A 25,714-nucleotide genomic window follows, 5' to 3' on the forward strand; every position below is an offset into this window, starting at 1 on the left:
TCCCCAGGCTATTTTCTGAAATAAAGAGAACACAAGCACTTTCGCCATAGTAACAGCGGTAAACTATGCAGCCAATGCAAGTGGGTCGTTCCTAATATTTGGTGCCACCTGTGAAGCCCACCCGTGACAGAATATAGTGTATTTGTGGAAAAGTTATTTCTGCAAGCTTGTCTTACACTATTAACCCCTTTCTATCATATACATCAATTATACGCTACCCAAACCGTTAATTTCTGTAAAATAGTCAATGTTTTCTTTTTTAATTATTTATTTCTAGTAGGAGTAGTGCTTGTTTGGCTTCTGAAGTGGGAGATGCCAAAGTTTGAAAACCACCGAGCTAGTGAGCTATTCAGCTTCAGCTGTCAGAGATCTGTAAACTCCAAATAACCACATAATCAGCCATCTATGCCTTAATCAAGGTCTCTGGACTAAAATGTTAATCAAGACCTGCACAGAAATGAGAAGGAGAAGGATTTGCTGGTTTCTGTTCTCTTTTGTCTCTTCATGTTATAGTTCTCTGAAGCCAGCCCCTTTCCTGCAGGAAATTTTATATTCCTGTTCATGAGATCACTGCTTCCCGTATTTCAGTTTTGCGTGTGTGTGCTTGTGCCTGCATGTGTGGGTAAGTGTTCACTTCCTTCATCTCTGACCGGATTGGAACAACAGCAGGAGAAAGGAAATACAACATAATTACTGAGTAAAAGAAAGTGAAATACCGTGAGCCCACTCTGATTTCCAGAAAGTGTGGCAGCATTTAAGAATCAGCCGTAAAATGTAAGCACAAACTCTCTTAGGGGAAGTGATGAACGGCAGACAAAAACACCGTTAAACACATCTTTACAGTCAGACATGTATACCTATCTCCTCGGTGTCATCAGCTTCGTCTATGTCTTCCATTCTGGTAAGTGATCTCCTTTTGAAACTCTGACCAAAGTTCTCATTACATAAAAGAAAGTCTCTCTTCTTGCCTTAAGTTTTGTTTTTTTTGTTGTTTTTTTCTGGGGGGGGGGGGGGGGGGGGGGGTTGTTTTGTTAAAGCACTCGTGTGAACTCTCCATCTTCAGTATTCTATAATAAGATGCCATTTGCCATGTGTTTGCCTTAAAAGCTGTGGTAATCACGGTCATGCCAAAGCGTACTGCGTGCGTCTAGTTCTTTGACATGTTTGTTAAGCTCCGTGCCTTTTAAATGTGGCCGCCATATGCGTATTTTATTCTGAATGACGTGTGTTTCACTGCATATGGAAATTAGCAGATGTACCAAGTTAAACAAAAACATGTGCGTGTGTGTTTATGTTCGCTGATTATTAATGTGTTTTAGTGGTTATAATCTAACCAGATTGGGACAAAGGAGCACCAAACTGCACGAGTTTCCTTGGCTACACATTCATGTTCCGCTACAGTGACTTAAATCTAAATTCCTTCTTTTAGGTCTCTGTGCTGAAGAATGCCAGCTTAGTATTTTGGCAAAACGCGAGATGTATTATGTGCCAGAAGGGGGCATCTTGTCATTGTCCTGTGTAGTTCAGCACTGTGGAAACAACTGGACCGGTGCCTGGATGTGGGAAAATTCAACATATGATGTTAGGAAGCCTGTGAAGGAAAGCGAGAGACACCATTTGACCAACAAGACAATTTCAGCCAGTCAGACAAAGCTATTCTTAAACATCCAGAGTGTCAACCAGTCGGATGAAGGTTCCTATGGATGCATGGTTGTTTGGGATATAGGTATAAATGAAAATGGACATCGCACGCACGTGAACATTACTGCAGGTACAGAGAATGACATATAATGAAGTGCATCACAGTGCATCTGCATTTTGGCCAGCAGGTCTTACTGCTTGTCATGTATCCTCCTCATCATATAGCTCTCGTCACAGGTCCCTCTCCAAGGAAACTCCTGCACAGGGTTTTGATCTGTGCTTGTGCATTACTCTGCCTTCCCATCATCCTGGAATTGGCTCGCTGTCTGAGCTCAGAGGTCAAACCACAGCCACTTCCCAGGGCAGAGGTCATATATGAAGTTCCATATGCAGCCCAACAAACCATCTCGGCTCCACAACCTCCACCTCGATGCCCGGTACCACAGAAATGCAAAACACCCCCTCCCAAAGGTATATCCTGTGTGTTTCCTTTTGTTAACCTGTTATGAGGCAATACTCAGAACGGCAATTTTTACCATGCTGTCTTTTCTTCTTTTTTTTGTTTTTTGCAGTTCCACCTAAAGTCAAGAGGAAGCCAGAAGTAAGTGAACGTACTGTTTCAATACAGTCCCTGAACATTGGGAACTCACTGACAGGCTTGCATCTCCTAAACTGTGCCCCCCCCCTTACTTTTCACAATGCTACAGGTGATGTATGCAGTGATTTCAGAAGGTGCACTGAAGCAGCAGGGAGCCACGAGACAGCCTGCCCATTCTGCAACTGTCTACTCATCCCTGAGATTTGACAACCACTAATGGAGTTATGCATTATTTTTATGAATTAAATCATAAAGTTATATCCTTTCATATATATGTCTTTACGAAACACTGAACGTGGTAGCTGCCACTTCTCGTGTTTTTTTGTTTTTGTTTTGATGCAAACTGCATCTTTGATACAAGCTTGATACTCTGCATTTCGTGAAGTCTTTAAAGTGACAGTTTACCACAGAATCAAACACAAGTTTTTCCCTCTGGCCCATATTTGCTATTTTTCCATCTAGACTTTTTTGTGGGGGGAGGGTGTGAGGTGCTAGTTACAGATGAATCTCCCTGTACTGAGCAGTTTCATGTAGGAACTACTCTTCCTGCCAAATTACAACCGCCAGCCACATCACCTGACCGAAACAAGCCAGCAGCTAGCTAGTAACACAGGACAGGAGGAGAGAGGGAAACGCCTGTGCTTATTATCTCCTACCATACTGTCATACTGAGCAGGAGCCTCTCACCACAGATGCAGCTTCCTTCTAAAAAACCAAAACACATGTATAGTCCTGTAAGGTTTTCTCAGGACTCTGTGCAGTCCTATGAAAAACTAAGACCTTTGCTGCTTCCATAGGAATTAAAAGAGTAAGTAGCAGCCAGGTGCAGTTGATCAAATGCATCTGATAAACTGATGACCAGGTGTGAACGCCTCGATGAGAGCCGAGGTTTGGGCAGTTTGGAGATCTGGAGCATTCAGGTGTGTGTGAACACTTTGCCAAGGAGGGAAGACATCAGCAATGTTCTTAAAGAAGCAATTGCTGCTGCCGGGAAGATCTACATAACAGAATCAGCGGGTTGGGTTAGATGTGGATAAAAATGAACAAAAACAGATGAGCATGGCTTTTTTGGATGTTTTAAGACAAGAAAACGTATTCTCTCTAAAAAGAACATAGCAGCACGACTTAGGTTTATGAAATTGCATCTGAATAAATCTGAGGACTTCTGGAACAATGTTCTTTGGACAGATGAGACCAAAGTGCAGCTGTTTGGCTGTAATGTACCGCACCATGTTTAGGAAAGACCAAACACAGCATATCAGCACAAACACCTCATACTAGCTCAAGCACGGTGGTGGAGGGGTGATGTTTTTGGCTTGTTTTGCAGATACAGGACCTGGGAACCTTGGAGTCAGTAAGTCAATCGTTAACTCTCCTGAATACCAAAATATTGTGGAGTCAAATGTGAGGACATCAATATGACAGCTAAAGTTGTGCTGCACCTGGGTCATGCAGCAGGACAATAATTCCAAGCAAAGCAGCAAATCTACAACAGAACAGCTGAGAAAGAGAAAAATTGATGTGTTGCAACGACCTGGTCAAAGTCCAGACCTCAACCCGACTGATATGCTGCGACGGGATCTTAAGAGAGCTGTGCATAAACAAACCTCAATGAACTGAAGAAACATTGTAAAGAAGAGTGGGCCACAATTCATCCAAAAGGATGTAAGAGACTAAAAACAGCTGCTAAAGTTTATTTTGGAAGCTATTTAATAACAGTGTGGACTTACTTTTCCACAGGACTGTATGGGACTACTTTAGGTAGGAACCAGAAAAAGAGCCACTTTAAAAAAGGATCACTTTCATGTAATGTTACATATAATAAGGAGATACTGCATCGCCCAGCTGTACCACCCTGAGGCGCTACAGTAAGCAGACTCTGCTCTGTGAGACGATTTCACAGATCTTCTGGTTTGTATTGTTAAAAATGTGACCACATTAACTGCTGTCAGAATAATGTGATGGCGCTGCAGTTTCAACAAAATGTGAAACAAACTTCCCTCACATGTTCAAATATATTACACATTAAAGTATAGACAAGAAAAGCACCCGTGTGGAGAGATTGCATTAAAAAACACAAAACAACAGAAAACCTGAAACAACACAAATATGACACAAAATACAACATTTTATTTTAGAATAAATTCTCAATGGCACATTACATAACCAAATATACATATACATGTTTAGACATCTTTTAACTTAATACATTTCCTTTAATCATTTCACCATTAATTAGCGTACTCTGCAGTAACAATTTTTACATGACATCGATGCAAAAAAAGTTTAATAACTTAAGCGTATTAACAAAGGAAAGGCTGCAGGGCTTTTTTTTTTTAGGCGACACCTGCTACAAACTATATGACATCTGAACTTCCCCAGAGGATTTCTATCCCTGCTTCCCTTACTCGAGGTAATCACCGACCGAGGGCAGCGTGTGTTTGGCAACACGCCTGCCTCTAGTCTTGATAAATTAGAAAGGTACTACTCAAGTTAGAACAGCTTCCTGGCAAGTTAAAAGGTGACCTACATGTAAATCACAGAGGGCGTTTGTAATTTGGGTGAAACTAGCTATTAAACCTTTTACACTCTTAGGCCAGCCTAAACTACAGGAACTGTTCCCTACACAGTAAGATTACACCGACATTAACACACACCAGCTTGATTGTTTTTGGTCACACTGGAAGCGAATGTGTGTGTTTTTATGCTTCTTTTCCAGGCTAATGTCAGTTGAAGATTAGACCCGTGGTCCTTCTGTGCCTGCGAGCACCAACTTTGCAGTTTTTACTTATATTTTTGCAACAGCTAAGTCCTTTTTTTAAAGGCTCATAGTTTACATTCAAAGTGTTTTTTGTAACTTCATAGGTGGTTCGTTATAACCTGAACTTCATATTTTTCAAGTCATCCTCATCAGCTCACATCCTGGGAAAAACCCTGGAGATGTCCTAAAGAGCTGCCGTACGTACACGCCGATACACCGAGCTAGCGAGTTTCAATGGGAGGTATCAGAAGGTGAAATGTTTTCACTGAGTGCAACATCTATTTTGAGCAAATGTGGGTGTAGCTCGGCTACCCACAACTGTGCTGTAACCAGATCCCCGTCCTCTCACATAGTGAGACGCACAGAGACGAGACGGAGGCTGAGAAAGAACGTGTCAGCGGCGAAAAGGGCTTTTTCTATGTGTGTGATAGATTGTAAGGCGCAGCTTTGGCTAAAAGAAGCTTGTGGCAAAATGTGTTGGCAGTGCCCCTCCCCACCCCGCCCCCCACCCTGCTCTTGAGTTCAAGTCTATGAAGTTGCCCCTACGGATACAGAAATGCTGTCCTAGGAGGAGACACGTCACGTTTATAGTGCAGTAGACACAATGCAGCAGCTAGCGGGATTGCAAAAAGCCTCGGCGAAATCAAAACTTGTTCTCTGAAAAAAGCATTTACATTATGCAAAGAACAAGCTCAGAGAGCACAGTGGAGAAGACTCCAAGCCGCGGCGCCTCCGAGGTCTTGCTACTGCGAGTCTTCTGTGCGCAGTTTTCGTCTGTTCAAGGGCGAAGGCAAATACATCCTGATGGCTAATGATTTCTTTTTTTCTTCCTCCACTGGGCACTCAACAGTCAGTGAGATAAAGGTTAACAGTTCGGCCATAAACTCGTGTCACAATTCTTCTAGGAGGTCATCGTGTTTCTCTCTATCAAACAAGACGCTTGAGGAAAAAAAGCCGAGCTCGGCTTGAACTCACAGTATCACAGCCACGCCAAAGACCCTCATGAAAGGTGGATGAGCAACGGTGCAGCGAGCATCGACTAATCTGTAGCTAATGACTGGTTAGAAACAAAAGCCAAAATGTCAGCTGCTTCTCCTCCCTATATACTCACAGTAGTTTCAGTTAGATTCTAGTGTGCGGGGGACTCGGTAACCTTCTCAGGTTATCCTTGGCATTGGGAAGTAGTTCTACAGTGATTTTGTGGTTGTTGTTGTGACTTTTTTATTTTGTTGTCGTTGTTTTATTTTTTTGCAGCTCTGTCAGCAGGCGCTGTCCCTTCATTGTGCAAGGTTGGGGTTTTTCCGTTCCACTCAAAGCTACTCAGACTGAAAGAGAAAAGAGGGAACAAAAAAAAACAAAAGAGGAGAGAGCGTTCAGCACACGTCTTTCAGTCCGGGTTTATTACCCAACATCAGCTTGAGTGTTTCAGTCACATTACAGAGTTCCAGAGATAATGAGATGTCTATAAGATAGACAAAGTGTTAAAAAACAGACAGACACACACACACCAGGGGACTTTTTGGCATCGCTGCCAGCGTTCTGCCATAATTATCTTAATTTCAATGTCGAACTTTCTCTCTTTAAAAGTTTTATGGAGCTTCTGTCTCAAAAAGTTGGAAATATCCTACTGAAAAACCTTAACAAGGCAGTGTTCAAGTATCAGACTTACAGTCGTGGATGAGTGGCTCATTTTGTCAAAGCGGAACTTCAAGTTTGACCTCGGTGAAGTCTTAGTTTTTCCATCTGTGGAAGGAAAAAAAGGGAGGAGACGGAAAGGAAACAAAGGAAATGCTCATTAGAAAATGAACTCATCCACCTCTGGCGTATCATTCTGTTCAAACTGGACTAAAAGCTAGTCCACAAATGCGTCGTGAATTTAGGCTTACCTGTTGGACTGCGGCACATGATGACAGGGGTGCAGGACCCTTGGCTTTCTATGTTGAGTGCGGGGCTGAAGGCAGAGGAAGAAGCTATGGGTGGATGGCTGGCCTGAGGGAAGGAGAGAAAGCGGGAGGACGAAAGTTAAATATGGACACAGACGTACTGGGGTGGGGGGCTAAAAGAGGTTCTCTGAAACGAGGGAGCAGAATTTTGCTGAAGTTGAATTTAACTTGGCCCTCAGCAAAGTGGGAAACATTGCAAGGAGTTGGGTAGAGCTGGCTTGGAGGGAGAAATGATCATAAAATGGGTTAGATTAAAATAGGTGATGTAGTGTCTTAAGTTTATTTCTAACTCAATATTTTGATTCCCGCATTCTACTAGAGTCAATCTGCATTCTTCATAGTTAAAAATAGTTTTGCTAGCTAACACAGACAACAATTCACACCTTCAGTCAGTTTAGAATCATCAACCTAACCCCAGTAGCTACACGCTTTTGGGTGGAGTAGTTGGAGAGAACCCACACAGACGCAAGAAAAACACAAACTGAGGTGAGCACGACTCTCGCAGACATCATAAACACACCAAAGCAGAAAAAAATGCTTTAGAGAGACAGTGCATAGGTTAACATGGTAAATGGACTTGTTCTTATATAGCGCTTTTCTATTCTATCTGAGCACTCAGAGCGCTTTCAAAGTAGATTAGCATAATAGCTCTCCTAGAAGTTTTTTAGGGGTAAAGGTTTTGAAATATATATATATCTATATCTATATATATCTATATCTATATATATATCTATATCTATATATATCTATATCTATATATATATCTATATCTATATATATCTATATCTATATATATTAGAGATGGCACGATACCACTTTTTTATGTCCGATACCGATATCATAAATTTGGATATCTGCCGATACCGATATGAATCCGATATAGTGTTTTTTAATCAACAAAACTGTTTTTTAAATATCTTGCTGCATTTTGTATAAGTTCATACTCAAGTTTAAAACAACAACTACACTAAAGCTATTCTGTTATACCTGTATCCAAAAAAAATATTTCATAGTTCAGCAATACTGATCAATCTAATAAACTTAAACCTACACCATCCTCCCTATTCTGGTATTTTAAAGAGTACTTAGCATATATATTAAGCAACCTAACTAATAGGGTTCCAACTCCCAGCAACAACAAAAATAAATAAATAAATAAAAAATAGGGAACCACCCCTCACGCTCCACCTCATGATGCTTAATCGACGTAATCAACCTTAATTTGATGCAGTGTGGAAAAAAAAAATGCACAGAAATCAATTATTTTTCAAGAAATATTAAATAGATTCAACATCTTTCTTCAACAAAATTGCAGACTGCACAGATGGTACCTTCACAAAGGAAAAAGTACTATAGCTTACTAGGGTATATATATATATATATATATTAGACTTAATAGTTACTATATACAGTAATGGACTTCTATTCATTTTGCATCAAATTAAAACTTTGGCTGTCAGATAATTATTTATTAAAAGCTAGACATTTTAAATGAGAATAAGAAAGAAAAGTATGTCTTTGTGCCCCCTTTTCCCTGTTAATGCCCTATCGGCCCCCCTGGCTAAACTTTGCTAGATCCGCCCCTGCACAGTTACCAGCCGTCAGCTACGTAGAAAAAGATCCTCGAGTAGAAAGTAATATTAAATAAATTCTAACAACAGCTTATAGAGCTTAAACGTGCTGCTGTTGTTCAGCCGCTGGTTTCCTCTTTCTGGTGCAAAGTGGGCCAAAAGCAAACAAGAGAGACAGACTCGCGACAGAAAAGCCGATCAGCTGATCGTTAAGCAGTTTCATGATTGAAGTAGCAGCAAGAAGAGGCAGTCGTTTGTTAAGCTTAACACAGGAATGCTTTACAAACATTCAGAGATGGACTTACACACTTGCTTTACTTCTCTCGGGGATAACTTTGTCGGAGATGAAATGCCGGGTTGCTAGCGAAGCTCCAAATGCTATCCAGACCACCGACAGGTCCCGCATGCCACAGCCGCTCTATCACGTGATGCATACTGCTCCGACGTGCTAACCTGAGGTGAGTTACGGCGTGTTGCAAGTTTTGTGAGGTGCTTTCGTGATATTTAATGGATCGGATTACATTTTTTATTTTTCTCCGATATCCGATCCAGTAATTTAGGTCAGTATCGGACCGATACCGATACGTAATATCGGATCGGTCCATCTCTAATATATATATCTATATATATATATACACTCAACAAAAATATAAACGCAACACCTTTGTTACTGCTCCCATTCCCCATGGGATGGACGTAGAGACCTAAAATTCATTCCAGATACACAATATAACCATCCCTCCCAAACAGTGGTCACAAATCAGTCCAAATGTGTGGTAGTGGGCACATCTGCCATATTGAGATAATCCATCCCACCTCACAGGTGTGCCACATCAGGATGCTGATCTGACATCATGAGTAGTGCACAGGTGTACCTCAGACTGCCCACAACAAAAGGCCACCCTGGAATGTGCAGTTTTTTGCGCTATTGGGGGTCTGGGGACCCAGAACCGGTCAGTATCTGGTGTGACCACCATTTGCCTCATGCAGTGCAACACATCGTCGCATGGAGTCTATCAGATTGTCAATTGTGGCCTGTGGAATGTTGGTCCACTCCACTTCAATGGCTGTGCGAGGTTGTTGGATATTCGTGGGAACTGGTACACGCTGTCGTATACGCCGGTCAAGCACATCCCGAACATGCTCAATGGGTGACATGTCCGGTGAGTATGCTGGCCATGCAAGAACTGGGACATTCTCAGCTGCCATCTGCCCTGAACAATGTGAACCATGATTCATCCGTGAAGCGCACACCTCTCCAACGTGCCAGACGCCATCGAATGTGAGCATTTGCCCACACAAGTCTGTTACGGCGACGAGCTGGAGTCAGGTCAAGACCCCGATGAGGACGACGGGCATGCAGTTGAGCGTCCCTGAGACGGTTTCTGACAGTTTGTGCAGAAATTGTTTGGTTGTGCAAACCAATTGTTCCAGCAGCTGTCTGGGTGGCTGGTCTCAGACGATCTTGGAGGTGAACCTGCTGGATGTGGAGGTCCTGGGCTGGTGTGGTTACACGAGGTCTGCGGTTGTGAGGCCGGTTGGATGTGCTGCCATATTCTCTGAAACGCCTGTGGAGACGGCTTATGGTTGAGAAATGAAAATTCAATGCACGGGCGACAGATCTGGTTGACATTCCTGCTGTCAGCATGCCAATTGCACGCTCCCTCAATGCATGTGGCATCTGTGGCATTTTGCTGTGAGACAAAACTGCACATTCCAGGGTGGCCTTTTGTTGTGGGCAGTCTGAGGTACACCTGTGCACTACTCATGATGTCAGATCAGCATCCTGATGTGGCACACCTGTGAGGTGGGATGGATTATCTCAATATAGCAGATGTGCCCACTACCACACATTTGGACTGATTTGTGACCACTGTTTGGGAGGGATGGTTATATTGTGTATCTGGAATGAATTTTAGGTCTCTATGTCCATCCCATGGGGAATGGGAGCAAAAACAAAGGTGTTGCGTTTATATTTTTGTTGAGTGTATATGTATGTGTGCGTGTGTGTGTGTGCTAGCTAGCTAGTATGCTAGCTAACGAGCTAAATGTAGCATAAAGACTCTACAAATGCTAATTCACATAGTTCCAAAGGTTGTAAAAACTAATGGACTTAAAAAAGTAAAATAACAAAAAAACAAGAACTGAGCCCTACAAACTTTACAAATAGTTTTAATCTGCTGCTTCAAGTCTCTCTATTAGCTAATAAAGACTGCGTTTTTCTTCCCATCCAGCCTATCAGATTCTCCCTTGTGATGCCCGCTGGTGTACTTTACTGCTGCATCAGGCACTTAACGATTACTTTAACAGTTTTCTCTGGCATTTAAGCCGTGTCTCTATCTCTCTCTGAGAGTTTCTACTGCGTAGGGATCATCTGTGCAAGCTGATCTCCTGCCAAACACTGAGGAACAATCTCACAGCGTTTCTCAGGTAACATAAAATAACACCTTGAAGCGGTTTTATCTGATACAAGGCGATCAAGTAGAGCTGCAATCATCATAATTGACATGCGCTTACTACGAAGCAGTTCTTAGTAATTATAGACTATTTCATCCACGACACTGACACCACCAACAACTTCAAACCTTTGGTTCTGACTCCGTACAGATACGACAGAATATTAGGGCCACATTAAGAAAAAAAAAATAAGTCAAAATTTTGAGATTAAACTTGAAATACTATTTTGAGATGATGTCGTAGGCTGCTATTCTTCCTCTGCCTTGTGTAGATGACTTAGCAAAACAACTTGATCAGCTGTCTTATTGTGTCTTGTGCTTCAACATGCATCCTCTTTGCTGCACGAGGGTGTAACCATCTGTATGTTTGTATTTGTCCATTGCCACCTAATGCATCTTGCACAAATCCGACCAACTCTTCCAAGTTTGTGCGATTTTTCCTTCAGACCAGATGCAGCTTTCTGCACCATCTCTTCAATGTTCTTATACTTTAAAAATGTAACTCTCAACAGCACAACACATTTTCTTTCGTTCGTTCCTTCTTTTCAAATGAATGAATAAAAGTTTGGGCTCACCATCTCCAGTTCTTCCAGAGCTTCTGTTTCTCCCGTGGTGCTGCTGAAGCTGCTGGTGCTGGAAGAAGAACGAGAAATGTTCTGCCTGCCGCCGCCGCACTCCTTCAGCTTGACAAACGGCCTGTTGAGGAGCAACCGTGAGTAAAATTTATACTGACGTGAAAAAGCAAACATTAAGCAGTATTGTTAAAGTATTCTTTAGATAAAATCAGCTTGGGTCTCACCTTTCTTTGTTGGGACAGATCTCAGGTGAGCTCGGATTGGATGATGTCTCTGATTTCACGTCCTGGGACAGCAGGCAGCTCTCTGCAAACTTTTGGTCGCTGCATACAAAAAGCAAATCCGTAAGTCAAAAGGTAGCTGTTTAAAAAGACTGTAACAGTAATAACTTCTGAATGCAGGGACCTTTAACCTACCCACGCGTGTGTTTGTCTGAAGAAGTTTCTGTGCTGGAGTGGAGACGGGGGAAGAGACCCGAGCGCCGTTTCACAGGGCTCTTCAGGGGAGACTTGGCTGACAGTACAGGAGGCTGCGGATAACAGAATAAAGAATTTGGCTTCTCTTAGTATTGCAGCACTTTAAAAATGTTCCCCAAAAATCCTCCAACATTAAATATGGATGAGTAAATGAACAAGAACCAAAGCTTTTAGCTCAAGTCACATCTTGCTGAAGTGAACTCACAGTGAAGGTGCTCTTTGTGCATTCGCTGGTGCTCTGCGGCAGACCTCCACCACTGAGGCTGGCTGGAACACCACCTCCTACACCGGGGCTTCTGTGACGGTGAGACCCTACCATAGTCTCCATGGAGTGGCTTCTGACCCGCATGGCTCTCTGGAGAAGCAGGAGAAAAGAGAGATGAGCTCATGATGAGGGAGAGGAGGAGGTTAAGGAGTAGAAGCAAGTAATGGAAACTGTGTGAAATAATGAAGTTGGGGGGAGGCAGTGTCAAGAAGGTGACCACAAGGGGGCGCAGTTGTCCAAGAAGAAGAGAAAGTGAGTTAGAGAAGAAAGAGTACTGTAACTGTGTTACACTCATTATTTATATCATTGGTTCATTGATGTAAAAGGAGTTTATGATAACTTCCGGTCGGTAACATTCAAATCAAATGTCGATACTTTTCCCACCTTTGCTATCTGCCTCAGCTATGACCAGCTCAAATTCACACACACACAAACAACATCATATGAGATCGTCTTTATTTATCATCATATAATTCCCCCACGTGCATTTACAGTGACACAGAAAGGTAATACACAGCAACCGCCACGACAGCAACAATAAGAGCGCCCCCTGGGACCGACTGCACAAACTGCAAAAAGCCGCCGTCCACAACGCCTGCGAAGAGCGATAGAATCAAATGATTACATTGGTTACACATTTTCGTGGCGACAAACAGAGACACACATTCAAGACGGTCCTTTTAAAGACACTCCAGCCTTCAGTGAGCACGTGCAATGGCGGTGTGATGGGCTAGAGAGATTTAGGTGGCTGGTGAGAGGAAGCAGAGGAGAAATTCATAAAGAGAAAGGCACAGTCTCATACAGATTTAGCGCCGCAGCGTTTTGCATGTTCACATGCTCACACTGAATACACACACACACACACGCACACACACTGTGAGTATAAGGTCAAAATTCTCGAGCACTGAGAAATCCAGGAGCGTCTGTGATAACAATGGTTTAACGCCTCAAGTCATCTTGCAGACCTGTGACATTTCGCTGACCTACAGCGAGCAAACCTGGCACTCTTGTGCTGTAATGACGGTGATTAAATAAATGTCACAGAGCTGAGAAAGGATTGAACGATGTACTTTTTGTCTAGGCTCATGTTCACCTTGAAGGACTCCAGCAGGCCTCCGTGTCCCCCGTTCTCAAGCTTGTCCTCCTCTCCGACCTGGCCCAGACCAAGCGCGCTTTGACTCTGTCTGTGCAGCTCGTCGTGGAGATTGTCCAGCAGCGCGGCTCGTGTTCGCCCCTGAAATCGGTTCACACACACACACACACACACACACACACACACACACACACACACACACACACACACACACACAAGCAGGAACGCATCGGGAAAATGATTAGGGATGAATCGGCAGAGCGGAACGAAGGCATGCTGCGGTGTTTTGGTGTAGCTGTGCGCGCGTGTGTCACCTCCAGTTTGGCGAATTTGTCAGATTTGTAGCAGGCGTTTTCAGCATTGATCAGCTTTGTCAGCAGGAAGTCTCGAAACTCTGGGCCCTAGAGAGCGACAGAGGTGAGGAGGGAAGTTGATGAGCAACAAGGAATGGGGAGGGTGACAATGAGGAAAGGAAAAGGTGACCTTAACGATATACAGACAACAGTGCCTCAGCTCATTGTGCTGTGGTGATCATGAGCGTAAATGATTTAAAAATCCCATCTGCCTCAAATTCCCCCTTTTCATCCTCTTATTCTGCAGTGAGCAGCTTTATTATCGACTGAATGCTGAAACCAGTGTCTCTAATTTTTTTCTGCATTGGACTTTTGCTTTTGTGACAGAATCCTGAAATAAATCTTTCATCCTTCACTAAGCAATAACTTTGTAGAGATACTGAATACCTGTGACTGTATTTTCTTATTATATTACCTTTGGACATTTTCTCCATGAACAGGAAGTCTACAGCTTCTTACCTACTTTAAGATTGGCATCAATCTCCTAACCAACTCTCTGCTGGAAATCTAAAAAGTGTATTTTCACATGCTGCAGATACCTTTTACTGAAAGGCAATCCGTGCTGCAGGTCAGCGTATCATTTCCTGCCAAAAGCACTACTCTTCTTCTTCATATTGAGTGACTGGCTGCCAGCGAAGGATATCAGTTCATTTCAGTGAACTTTAGCTTTTCGTCAGCACAAGTCATTGGAGTCAAGGTCAAAAAGTTGACTCTGCCTGGTGTGTTTTTGGTAGTGTTTGCGTGTGTGTGTGTTATTCTGTCTGTAAACAGCTCAAAAGGTTTTCGAGGAACTCTGATAAAAACTGGGGGTGTAGAGACCTTGAAGTCCACCAAGGTCTACAATGATTTATTGACCAAAAAATGACAAAAAGCCTTAAAACTATTTTTTGTGTGTCCTGCAATGATATAGAAAGTACCGTTTGACCTCTTCTTTATGGTCAAATAAGGTCAAACATTCATAAAATGACTTTTACCTTTAAAACTGTGCTTATATTTGCAAAATACATCCTTTGTTTGTATTAGCAACATTTGGTAAATGATTCTAGTATATGGGGAATTCTAAATATCATTTTTTAAATATAATGTGGCCACATTTGACCTCTGACCTCACATTTCCCTTTGTCTCAAGTGAAAACAAATGACATGCTTAGTTAGAAATATACTGTAGTATAATATTATATATAATATAATAAGCTCTAATTCATTATGACAAGTTATTTGCAAATCGTACCTATTATCCATTATCTACTGCCCTGTGACCCTTATCTGATTTTTACTGCACTCAAACCTCTTAAAAAACAAAGAAAACAAAGTCAATATATAGAAAATATAATATTATTCCCTTAAAAGTAAATACTGCCCAGACAGCGAGCTGCCTTGGTGGCGCTTCTTTTCATACTGAGATCACATCTGCCGCTCACCTTCTTGAAGATGGCTGGGTTTGGAAGGGGAGGTCCAAATGAAGGTACATCTTCCCTCGCCGTAACAGACACCTGTCAGCATAAAACAAGTAACAGCCACATGTTACTGTGGCCACCGGCCCACTACAGCACACACGGAAGGAGAGGAAGTATTTTCCTGTTTGTACCTTGTATGTCGTGTGCTCTGTGCAGGGGTTCTCTGCCTGCACCAGGACGTAGGCGTGCAGGAAGTTGGAGGCGATCATGTCCGGAACAAACGGTGTGGGCTCTTCTTGGAAGACTGCGGCGACAATGTCGTTTCCTATGTGCCTTTTTCTTTGGAGCTGAGGAGGAAATAATTACCTCGGGTCACCAGTTTTTGCTATGTGTTTATTTTTGAACACTTTTAAAATAAGAGCTCGGGATATGGCTTCTAGTTCTACACTGCATGAGCCCCTGAATTCAAGAAGGGGTCATATGGTTCTCGGGAGGATTTTAGAGACTTCACATCAAACCCTCAGCGATGGCTTATATAAGAGCAATTTAGTTTTTTATTAGGATGGCAAAGCTCATTGTCACCGAGCACTTTAAGACTACAATGAAGGTTTAAAAAGAAAAGATCTTAACACAAGATTTAATAACTGCCAGTGCAAGGCCCATCAGCCTTATCTCAGTGCTGGATTAGAATAAGAGGAGCGTGCTACATTGATAGCAAGTCCATAAAGTCTTCATGAAAATTCTCCTCTGAAACAGAGGGGAGATTTTATTGTTTAGAGTTCATTAAAATAATACATTTGCATGATAGAAAGGCCAGAAAGGTTGTTAGATTTGTATTGTTGATTGTCATTTATGCTTAGAAATATTTACTCATATATGCTTAGAAGTGTATATAATCATTGGTGGATTGAAAGGATGTTTCATCCTAAAGTAACAGCTCTGTGTGTTAGGGAGTGCATCCGTTCTTCTAGAGTGTCCTTGGTATAAATCACATACTCCCTAGGAGAGTTTATCTTTTCTTGTTGATTTATGGTATAGCAAGCACATGTATATCTGTTTAAGTATAAGAGCCTTTTGTTAGATGGACTCAGACATCCTGGCACTAGCTTTAGGGAGGCTTCACATCTTGACCTACACACACACACACACACACACACACACACACACACAGTATTCTTTGTTCACATGTATACCTATGTAAGACGTCATATGTTAATGACCCTATGCATATTCATGTAACCACAATAAAAGGAGTGCTATGGGGAGCCTGGCTGAGAGTCTCTGACGGAGGTCAAGTGGTGGGACGACACTTGGCTCCAGCCAGACACCTCCCTCATGCATGAGTAAACCAGAACCTTGTGTCTTGCTTTGCAGTGTAATTATATTGTCTTCAACGTTCCAGCGAATAGGGTTTATGCTACAAACCTATCAAAGGTCAGTGGTTTAACACTGTGTGCAGATTTTGGTTGTGCATCTGCTATTTTCACACCTCGTCCACCAAGTGCCAGACAAGATTTGACATGTGTCTTAGAATACATGCAGTTATGTGTGTACCCAAGTCATGCCCCCACTGTAATTTAGTGCGGATGCTGCTGTCAGAGTCTGAAGAACACTGAAGGTCACTCGTTGATGAAGCTGTTCATCTTTGGCTACTCATATTTTTTTCCCTTCTACTTCCTGTACACTGAAAACTTTAGAATAGAACATGTTTGCAGAAAAATGAGATTCAGCACAAAACTGAGAGCTCACTGCAGACACTAAAAGCAAAAGTCTCTGTAGCATTTAAGCTATTATATGGTATATACTATACTGGGGTGACGATTTGCTAATAAGTGATTTAATGCACGCCTACAGCATTTTAGGCCACCTAGTCGCTCTTTTACTCCTTTTATGAATGGATTTTAAAAGTTTTGTAACTGATCCGCCTTTATTTTTTTCTTTGTTTTTTCATAAGAAGCCAAAGAACATTTTATTTAGTTTTTGAAACCAGCTGAAAGATATAGATGACACAAGAAAGGTCAACTTTGTTCAAGTATTAACTTCAGATCAGCACCAGATGATCCTTTAACCCTAACCACGATTGAATCCTAACCCCCAACCCAACGATGGCTCGAAACGCTCCCTTTGTTGGATTTTTTCCTGAGTGGACATCCGCAGGTTCTTTTCTGTGTCGCAGGACTAAAACATAATAACTATGTGATTGATCACTTGCAATAGTAAACCTGGATCAATATTAATCATATGATGATCCAGGAACAACACCAACACCTGAATCTCAGATACACCATCAGCACCAGAGGCATAAAAGCAAGAATGTGCTCCTTTTAAAGTCCTCTTTAATAGCTGTGAGATGATCTAGTGCATTTAACTCAACCATTCTTCCAACAAGGGATCAAATCTGAATTCAGTGCCTTTGAATAAAAGCAATTTAATATTGATATTTCTGGGCTCAAGTGCCCCATTTGGCAGCTAAATCCACACATGCATTCAGTATAACAATAATAAAGACAGAATTAAGCTGTGGTACCTGCTGAACATCACCCTCGGTGAAGGGAAGCTTAGTTGACACGTGGAACATAATCTCCCTCTGTCTGAAGACGGTGTAGACAGATTCAGACCCCGTCTGTCCATGGGACACGTCCAGCCCACCACGGAACCTGTCACAGGATCAGAGCGCTCATGTTCTCTGTGCAGCCTCCAGCCTTCACTTACAAGGTTCTGTTTCATGCATTTTACACATCCCGTCATCACATTTTAAGCCTAACTGGCTCCAGTGTCATTCAAATGTGATGTGTCAGCTACAATTTATAGTCTCCTTATGTAAAAGCAACAAGTGTAACCCTATAGGAGAAAGCTTGCGGCACCCCCCACCCCCCTACCTTACAATAAACAAAGCTCTGATTACCTGTCCATGTGGCACTTTCTTTGCACAAATCTGTTGCACTAAGCAGTTTACCCATGTTGCATGCTGAGTCCGAAACAGCAGGACAAATTGCTCCAAGGTTACAGTAATTAAAGCTCGCCATGTTCTTCACTGTAATAAGCCCAAGGTTCCTTCTTTTTAGACTCACTCGTTTCTTTGCATTTAAATTTGACTGAATCCTTTCTTCCTGCCACTTTCTCTCACATTATTCTACAAGTTTTATGCCAGTGAACTGCATTTTACTACCCTCACCCTTTAAAATCTTGCAGTTCAACCGTGTCTCCTAAGATACTGAGAAACTCCTTGAAAGCTGGCGTCTCCTCATTGTTTCCAAATAGCTCCTCTTCTGATGTCTGAGGAGGAAAACACATACGTGCACATAAAGTGAAGGACAGACAAGAGAAAGATAGATGAGATAAAAGGGTACATGTAAAGTAAGCGGAAGATAATTAAAATAGCTCACCTGTCCAAACTTCTGGTAGATGACTCCGAATTTGAACGTGTTGTTCACCTCATGTTCATCGTAAGCCACTATTAACTGGGATCCCTGTACGTAAACAAAACAGAGGAAAAGTCGTACTTTCTTCCTATGATTATAAGTTGTACACTTTTAAAAAAAGAAGTGTTTTCCTTCTCTATAACACGTCTCCAGGGCCGGTTTTATTGGGTCCATGTTATGTAAGGCTGTCATGCAACAAACTGTATAGCGGCCCCCAGCGAGGGCAGTGATCCTGTTGCTGTCTCTTGCATACGGAGACACAGATGGTTTTTTTCCTTCCCTGAGGCACAGGCTGAAAGCATGCTCCATCACACTCCTCCATCAGGCTCACAGGAGGAAGAGGAGGAGGAGGAGGAACAGATCCATCAAATTCATTTTAGAGAGTTGCGGTATCATCAATCGTTTCTTGACTAATATGCTTACTGCGCAGGGCAGATGTTAGAGAGGCAGGAAGTAGGGGGTAAAATGTGACAAGAAGGACGTGTTTTTGTGGATAAAATTTTAGGAGGTTGAAAAGTTAATGAAATCTGATGTGTAGGGACAGGCAGGTGATGCTGGCAAAAAATAATTAAAGCTCAAATGTCTACAAAAGCCACGGGCTTTAAATAAAAGCCATCAAATATTTATAGATATGAAAATTCATGAAAAGTTATTTATGAACGTTGGTGTAAAGTTGTGGCAGCTATAATTAAATGTCCTTTCAGCTATACTGCCCCCCTTTGTGTCTCAGGAGACGTAAGGGACTGGTAAAGCTACCTCGTTTCAGCTTGAATGAATATTTGCCTTGGACGGAAGAGCTCAGGTCACACTGGGTGTGATGATGGTTGCAGTGCAGGAACTGAGGATGAACTCACCCGTGGGTACAGGACGGGGTTGAACTTCAGCCCTGTGGCATCATCACAAAAGACCTAACAGATGAAAAAACATAGAGAAGAAGGATTACTGTAAAGGAGCACTAATCCAATGTACCAGAAAATGTCTTAGAGACAATAATAATCAGTCACATGTCAGAGAGCAAAAAGAAATATAACAGGAAGGGAACAATTCCACTTCAACATTTTTTCCTGTTACCTTGACTTCTTTAATGCAATTTTTGTCCAGTTATTACTTGTGAGAAGTGCTATTCTGAAATAATACATGTGATTACGAAAGTCTTTCCTTCTCCCTCACGCTCAGGTGTTCACCATACCTCCCTGAATATGTGCCATTATGTTTTGATGTTGCTATATGTGCATGGAGACTGTCTGCCTTTAAACCTGGTGTACCTGTGAGCTCTATCTTACCTTGGCAATCTGTGGTACGCTGGGCAGCTGGTTGATCCCTGCTAAAGAGATCCTATCGTGAACTGTTTTGGTCCTCGACCTGCAAGAAGAATATAAATTGGTCATCCACATAGAGAAGGGATGTCAAACATAAGGCCCGTGGACTAAAATCGGGCTGGCAAAGACTCTGATCCGGCCCATTGGATGGCTTTGGAAAATGTATTGGAGGGCATACATTTTGGACTTTTAACTGTGTTTTCATAAGTTTTCCTACTGATTAAGAACTCATCTATGGCATTTCATAGGACACTAAAGTAATTTTGTGATAGATTAAAAAAAAACAAACAATTAACATGTCAATTTTTTACAGTGGTCCCACAGTTAAAAAAAAAATGCAAAATGTGAATGAACAAAAACTTTATTTTATAATTACAGTACAGTCTGGGCAGGGAGCTGCGTAACTTTTTCTCTTATTTTACACAATTGTTTGTTGCACTTTAAACCCAATGGGGATTAAATGGGCAGTTAAAGTTCTTACACTGACAGAAATGGGAATTTTACTGGCCCCGCCCACTCAAAATGGGCTGAATGTAAAAGGACTTATAGGACCGTTCAAGAATTTGTTCCATCAAAGAGATTTCTAGTTAACTCCTAGTGTCCATGTAGTTCACTGTCCCGGTGAAATTTAAGGAAGAATATGAGGAAATGTGAACTAATCATTTTAACCAATTTCGAATTGAAAAAAAAATAAAGTCACTGGGCTCATTGACTCTAAATGTAGCAGTGCTGCTCATAACACTAGCATTATCACAGTCATCTGTCATAGAGAAGATTAGCAATCACCTGGCTACAGTTCTCTGTGCAACACCCACAATGGCTACGTAACAACAAAGCATTATGCTATTTGTTTTGCTCGCCCGTTAATCAAAATGTCACCAACTGTGATAATAGCAAAAAACATTCATCACAGAGCAACAAAATCATATGAAATTTGGCAAACATGGAGTGCACAGAGCTGCAATAAAACAGAATGGAGGCCTGGGTTATTAGTGTGTTTTAGCCATGCCAACAGTGTTTGTGTTTCTTTGGGGTTTTAGGTTTGTCGAATAATTAATTGGAGCTTGACTGTGGTTCAGACAGAAATGTCACAAAAATGTAGCGCAAATGTTTGAGAATGGCATTTGGGTCGTGTGGATGGATTGATTTTTGCCACAACATTTGTTTTAGAAGAATCTGAACTGGCACTAGGCCAGGACAGGTTTTCATTCATCCTCCTTTCGCTCTTATTATCACGCTATGGCAGGTATTTTTGGTTTAGCCCATCACTAACAGGAACATGAAGGAAAACCACATCAGACTTTAAATCCTGAACTTATAATATGTGAAGTGAAGCTACTGTTGCTGCCTTTGCCTGATTGTACCTGAGCATGATGCGCAGGAACTCCTGTCCCTCAGCCTCTTCGTGTTTCAGGGACATGATGAGGTTGCCTATGCTGCTGCTGGTGCAATAGTAGTTCATGTGCTCCTGGGTGTATGGATACAGAGAAGGAGGTAAGCGAGGGAGAAAGGTGCAGTTTAGACTTTAAAGACTCGCACTGCTTGGTACAAACTGACATGACTGCACTAACCTTGCCCAGGAAGTGTTTGCGGTAGGCACGGGCTGTGCTGTTGCACTCCAGACGGTAGCTGTGCCCCCCACCGGGGCTCATGCCCTCTCCTCCGTCTTCCTCCTCACAGAAACTAGATTCTGAGGAAGATGGAGTTCCTGCCGGTGCCTCCACATCTTCAATCCAATAACCCCCGAACTGGGGCAGGATTACCTGGGGGTATGGACCACCTTTCTCTAGGACCTTGCGTGTAACATAAACCAACATAAAACATAACCAACTAAAAAAGTGTGTGCTTTTCATGTTTTGCCAAAGGTTGCAAATGTTTTGCATTATGGCTGAGTGAAAGATGAGCTAGAAATGACTCACATCTTCTATCCGTGGGTAGGGGATATAGTCATCCTGTAAAAGAAAAGAGGACAGACATACATACACATATGCACACACCATCAGTAACACTTTTAACTTGTATGAACTTCACTGACTTTTGCGACGGTGAAACAGATCCAAGCACATCCACAAACACAGGTGCGAAAGGGGAGCGCAGCTCACGATACTAAATAAATGTCGGGGCGATGATGCAACGCAAAATGCAAAGTCATCAGCAAACATCAGCGAGGGAGTGTGTTTGATTCAGTGGCCCCTGAGATTTTAGAGCTGTGTGCCTTTGGCACTGCTAGCCCAGCTCCAGTGTGACCTCTAAAATACTGCTGAGGCCTGTCTGCATTGTTGGTGGTGCAGGGCTCCGGGCAGCCAGTCATTTATATTCTGTGGCAGCAGGAGCCAGCAACTCTGGCAGGCCGGAGAGGATCAATTGACAGCTGGAGTTCATTCAACTTATAATCAATCTGATCAGGGGGTTATGGATTTTTGCACTTTGAAAGCCCTGAGAAAAGTCTGAAAAACATTCACGGGGTGTTCAGAATTCCTTCGCGGCGAGGAGTCCGACCACAGAGCAAAGCAGTGCAGCAATGAAGCACAGCATGCAGAATAAATGGTGACACACACAGACACACTAATGAGACCCACAGAGAAGATATCAACAAGTGTGTATCGAGTCACACCTTCCATTTTTTGGTCTCTTCAGCTTTAGGGACCTTATTAAAGTCCAATCGCAGCATAAGAGTGGAAAAGCACAAGAGGTCAAAAAAGAATTTAAAAAAATACAAGTTCAGTTTATTTGTGCAATGTTCCAAAAGGGTGCAGAAACATTCTTGTTTTCAGACTTCAGACTGTCTCATCTGCTGACAGGTGAAAACAGAGTGAGTCATACGTGCTAATATACTCTCTTGCAAACACAAACACACACACATGCACGAGCGCACACAGGTAATGCAGTCACTTAGTCATCCCCTCTCTGAATCCAGCTTCCACACACTAAGTGTTCCTTTCTTCACTTGTTATTATCATTTGTTGGAACACAGAAACGCTGAGGCGCAGGCCGAAGCCTTTTTTTTCATAGTATGCAGCGCAGTGCAAATATATGCAGCTACGAAAAGCCAATCTAGTACACACAGTAAATTGGCCAATTATGCTACAGGCCCAGTGGAACAGCTCATCTACATGACTGAGAATAAGAGTGAGGAAATAAATGCATGTGTGCAGATTCACAGCTCTTAGCATACACACCACCACCACGCCACCGCCATCGCTTATACTGCCACCAATCATACCAAGAGTCAGGCAGAATTCATTTGAAGAGTGCAAATGCAACCCCGACACACACACACATACAAGTGTTTGCACACACTTCTAAGTCTAATCTGTAGTGGTTTATGTCTGTCTGAGTGCATACTGATGGAGCAGCTGTTGCAGTCAGCAGGGAGTCAGTGTCAACAGTACGACACTGATCAGAAAGAGTCTTCAGAGGCTTCGATTTTTGGTCATACAGAAAAGCCAAAGGCAGAGGAAGCAGAGAGAGGGGTGAAAATTGGTGAAGCTGACAAAAGAACAGGAAAGGAGGGAGTGGACCGGAGATGGGGAGCAAAAAAAAAGAAAAAAGTGACCTTCATCATCAGGAACACACTTTGAAAGCCTGATTCCAAACGTTCAGAGCCCAGACGAGAAGGTCAATGCAAGCTGAGCTTCAGCAAAGACCGATGAGCTGCCAGTTTCACTCTGCATACGTGTGTGACTCTTTGATCATCAGGCTGCTTAGGGGGCTGTCATCCTCTAGTTACACTTTCTAAATAACTCCAGTGATGTCCTCAATCAGGTTCTCCCTCACGCTGACTTACCATCTCACACCTTGTCTCCTCTTAGCTATTTCTGTTTACTTCTATTCTAAACACAGATGCTATTTTACATTGTTTTTGACTCAGTCTCTTACACGATGCTGTGTTTCTCTAACTGTAAATAGACCACACGGCAGTCTTACTTGCTGTTACTGATACTGTAAAGAATATTTTCAACAGTGGATCAATTCGTATGTGGTACAGTGAATAATACTCACTGCAATAATCAGAAAAGGCTGCGCACATGAGACTGACCTAAAATGAACTACAGAGGCCGACAAGTCAGTCAATGCTCATTGAGTTTTTGAGCGCCAGTAGAGTCCCACAGTGTGGGGGAATATCATATTTCAGGCTTTGGATGCAAAGAATTGTTTGTTTTGGTCTTTTTAAAGGATTCGTTGACAATAGAAGGAAAAAAATAAACACAAATCATCAGCAGTCTCAAAGAAAGTTTAAAAGAAACAAATGGAAATGTTATAATTTTGTTGGAGGGAGCTTTTCTGGTATTTAATATGGTGCATTCAGGGGTCACTGGATAAAACTGGCATTCCTTAACTTTCAGCTGCAGGTCAGTTCACACCTCTTGGATCCTGAGCGAAGAAAGTCTAATGACTTAAAAGTATGGGGCTTTCTATTTTTAACCTATTAACGGTTCCCAGTATGACCACCTAATAATTCACGTCTTGGACATCTAATAATAAACCCGCATGAGCAATTATCTCTGTCTGAATCTTCCTATGGTCATATGCTCCCTTTTTGGTATGTTTTCTTTCCTACCTTACTTCTCTTCCTCCTCACCCTTTTTAACCCCCCTCGCCCAACCCCATCTGTCGTCAGACAACTCAAAGCCTGCACCCTTAGGGCCCTGTGGAGGGCACAAAGTGGTCGAACACACAGAGAGAGACAGCCTTTGTTCAGAACAAAAATAAAATCAATGTATTCCACACAGAGAAGGAGAAAATAGTCATGCCAGTCCAGATCTTTGTGTGGATGTTCACTGCCGCCTGCATGCCTATTATCCAATCTAAGACACACGCAGCGCCGACTTTCAGTGATTAAATCATCAGCGTGAACCCTATTCAAGTATATGTTAAAGCTGATTTTGGTCAAAGAAAAACAAGGTGATAGGAGGAACCTTTTTATGGCAAAAAAACCCTCTCTACTATAGCTCAGTAGTGCTGGCTGAAGATAGGGAAAGAATGGAGGAAATAGAGATACTGAAATAAGGAAATGATAGAGGGACAGCAGCAGAGAAGGAAATGGCATTCAGAGGAATGAAAATTTCGTCATACCTGCATCTTTTCCAGCATGTCGAAGAACTCTGCAGACTGGAACAGAGACAGAAATAGATTACAAAGTATCTAAGGGGCAGGGATAGCTCAGTAGGTAAAGTGGTCGCCCCATGATCGGAAGGTCGGCGGTTCGAATCCACTTAACGGCTACCCTGAGGTACCCCTGAGCAAGGTACCGTCCCTACACACTGCTCCCCGGGCGCCTGCTTAGTGGGCTGCCCACTGCTTCACTGAGTGAATGGGTCAAATGCAGAGAAAAACAAGTAATTTCCCCATGGGGATCAATAAAGTATCCATTATTATTATTATTATTATTATTAAAACAAGCTGAAAGAGAGTTAAACTCTGACTGTCAGAGGGCGACAAGCTACTGACACCATTTAGCCGGCAGCAGTTCAATCATCGCCCTTTGGCTGGCTTCAATTTACACCTCACACAAGTGTTTTGACACTCAATGCTCAACCTAAACGTCTGCATTTAAAGCCCTCACACTGATAACATTCATCTGCAAGAGTAGATTGTGCCGCTCCCTCCCCTCCACGGGATCAGCTCTGCAGCATCACAGAGGGCTGGGTCAGTCTTTCACACCCACACGCGCTCACACACTGATAAAAAACCACTTCCTCAAAGAGCAACACATACTACATAACACACAAACCAGCTTCCTTAAGTGCATTCACACACACACACACACACACACACACACACACACACACACACACACCGCCCTGTTCCCACGGGGTCTCCGCCTTGCCACATTAACAAGCT

The 25,714-nt window shown here is 42.5% G+C and overlaps 2 protein-coding genes across 4 annotated transcripts in view; one reads left to right on the forward strand and one right to left on the reverse strand.

Moving 5' to 3' along the window:
• Window positions 1-715: 715 nt before the first annotated feature.
• LOC146618499 (uncharacterized) lies at window positions 716-2,456 on the forward strand. Its single transcript, XM_085371347.1, has 5 exons — window positions 716-901; window positions 1,430-1,771; window positions 1,867-2,112; window positions 2,214-2,242; window positions 2,349-2,456. Exons 1-5 carry the CDS (start codon window positions 850-852, stop codon window positions 2,454-2,456), a joined length of 777 nt encoding a protein of 258 aa, XP_085227473.1. The 5' UTR covers window positions 716-849.
• A 3,079-nt stretch (window positions 2,457-5,535) lies between these two features.
• Window positions 5,536-25,714, reverse strand: part of rap1gap2a (RAP1 GTPase activating protein 2a) — a 99,660-nt gene continuing 79,481 nt past the window's right edge. For all 3 annotated transcript variants that reach the window (XM_085371242.1, XM_085371244.1, XM_085371243.1), the window contains exons 4-23: window positions 24,947-24,982; window positions 21,790-21,822; window positions 21,442-21,663; window positions 21,235-21,338; window positions 19,835-19,913; window positions 19,406-19,459; window positions 18,516-18,599; window positions 18,305-18,405; window positions 17,657-17,786; window positions 15,321-15,476; window positions 15,154-15,225; window positions 13,694-13,780; window positions 13,380-13,520; window positions 12,227-12,376; window positions 11,962-12,074; window positions 11,770-11,868; window positions 11,546-11,666; window positions 6,887-6,989; window positions 6,670-6,743; window positions 5,536-6,325 (exon numbers count right to left, since the gene is read on the reverse strand). In XM_085371242.1, coding sequence (XP_085227368.1) covers window positions 6,317-6,325; window positions 6,670-6,743; window positions 6,887-6,989; window positions 11,546-11,666; window positions 11,770-11,868; window positions 11,962-12,074; window positions 12,227-12,376; window positions 13,380-13,520; window positions 13,694-13,780; window positions 15,154-15,225; window positions 15,321-15,476; window positions 17,657-17,786; window positions 18,305-18,405; window positions 18,516-18,599; window positions 19,406-19,459; window positions 19,835-19,913; window positions 21,235-21,338; window positions 21,442-21,663; window positions 21,790-21,822; window positions 24,947-24,982 — 1,968 coding nt within the window. In that variant the 3' untranslated portion in view covers window positions 5,536-6,316. The remainder of the gene's footprint in view (window positions 6,326-6,669; window positions 6,744-6,886; window positions 6,990-11,545; window positions 11,667-11,769; window positions 11,869-11,961; window positions 12,075-12,226; window positions 12,377-13,379; window positions 13,521-13,693; window positions 13,781-15,153; window positions 15,226-15,320; window positions 15,477-17,656; window positions 17,787-18,304; window positions 18,406-18,515; window positions 18,600-19,405; window positions 19,460-19,834; window positions 19,914-21,234; window positions 21,339-21,441; window positions 21,664-21,789; window positions 21,823-24,946; window positions 24,983-25,714) is intronic.

The sequence above is a fragment of the Diplotaxodon limnothrissa genome, linkage group LG14, assembly GCF_057381915.1.
Source record: "Diplotaxodon limnothrissa isolate DT_005_m linkage group LG14, D_limnothrissa_male_GT1.1, whole genome shotgun sequence".
NCBI lineage: Eukaryota > Metazoa > Chordata > Actinopteri > Cichliformes > Cichlidae > Diplotaxodon > Diplotaxodon limnothrissa.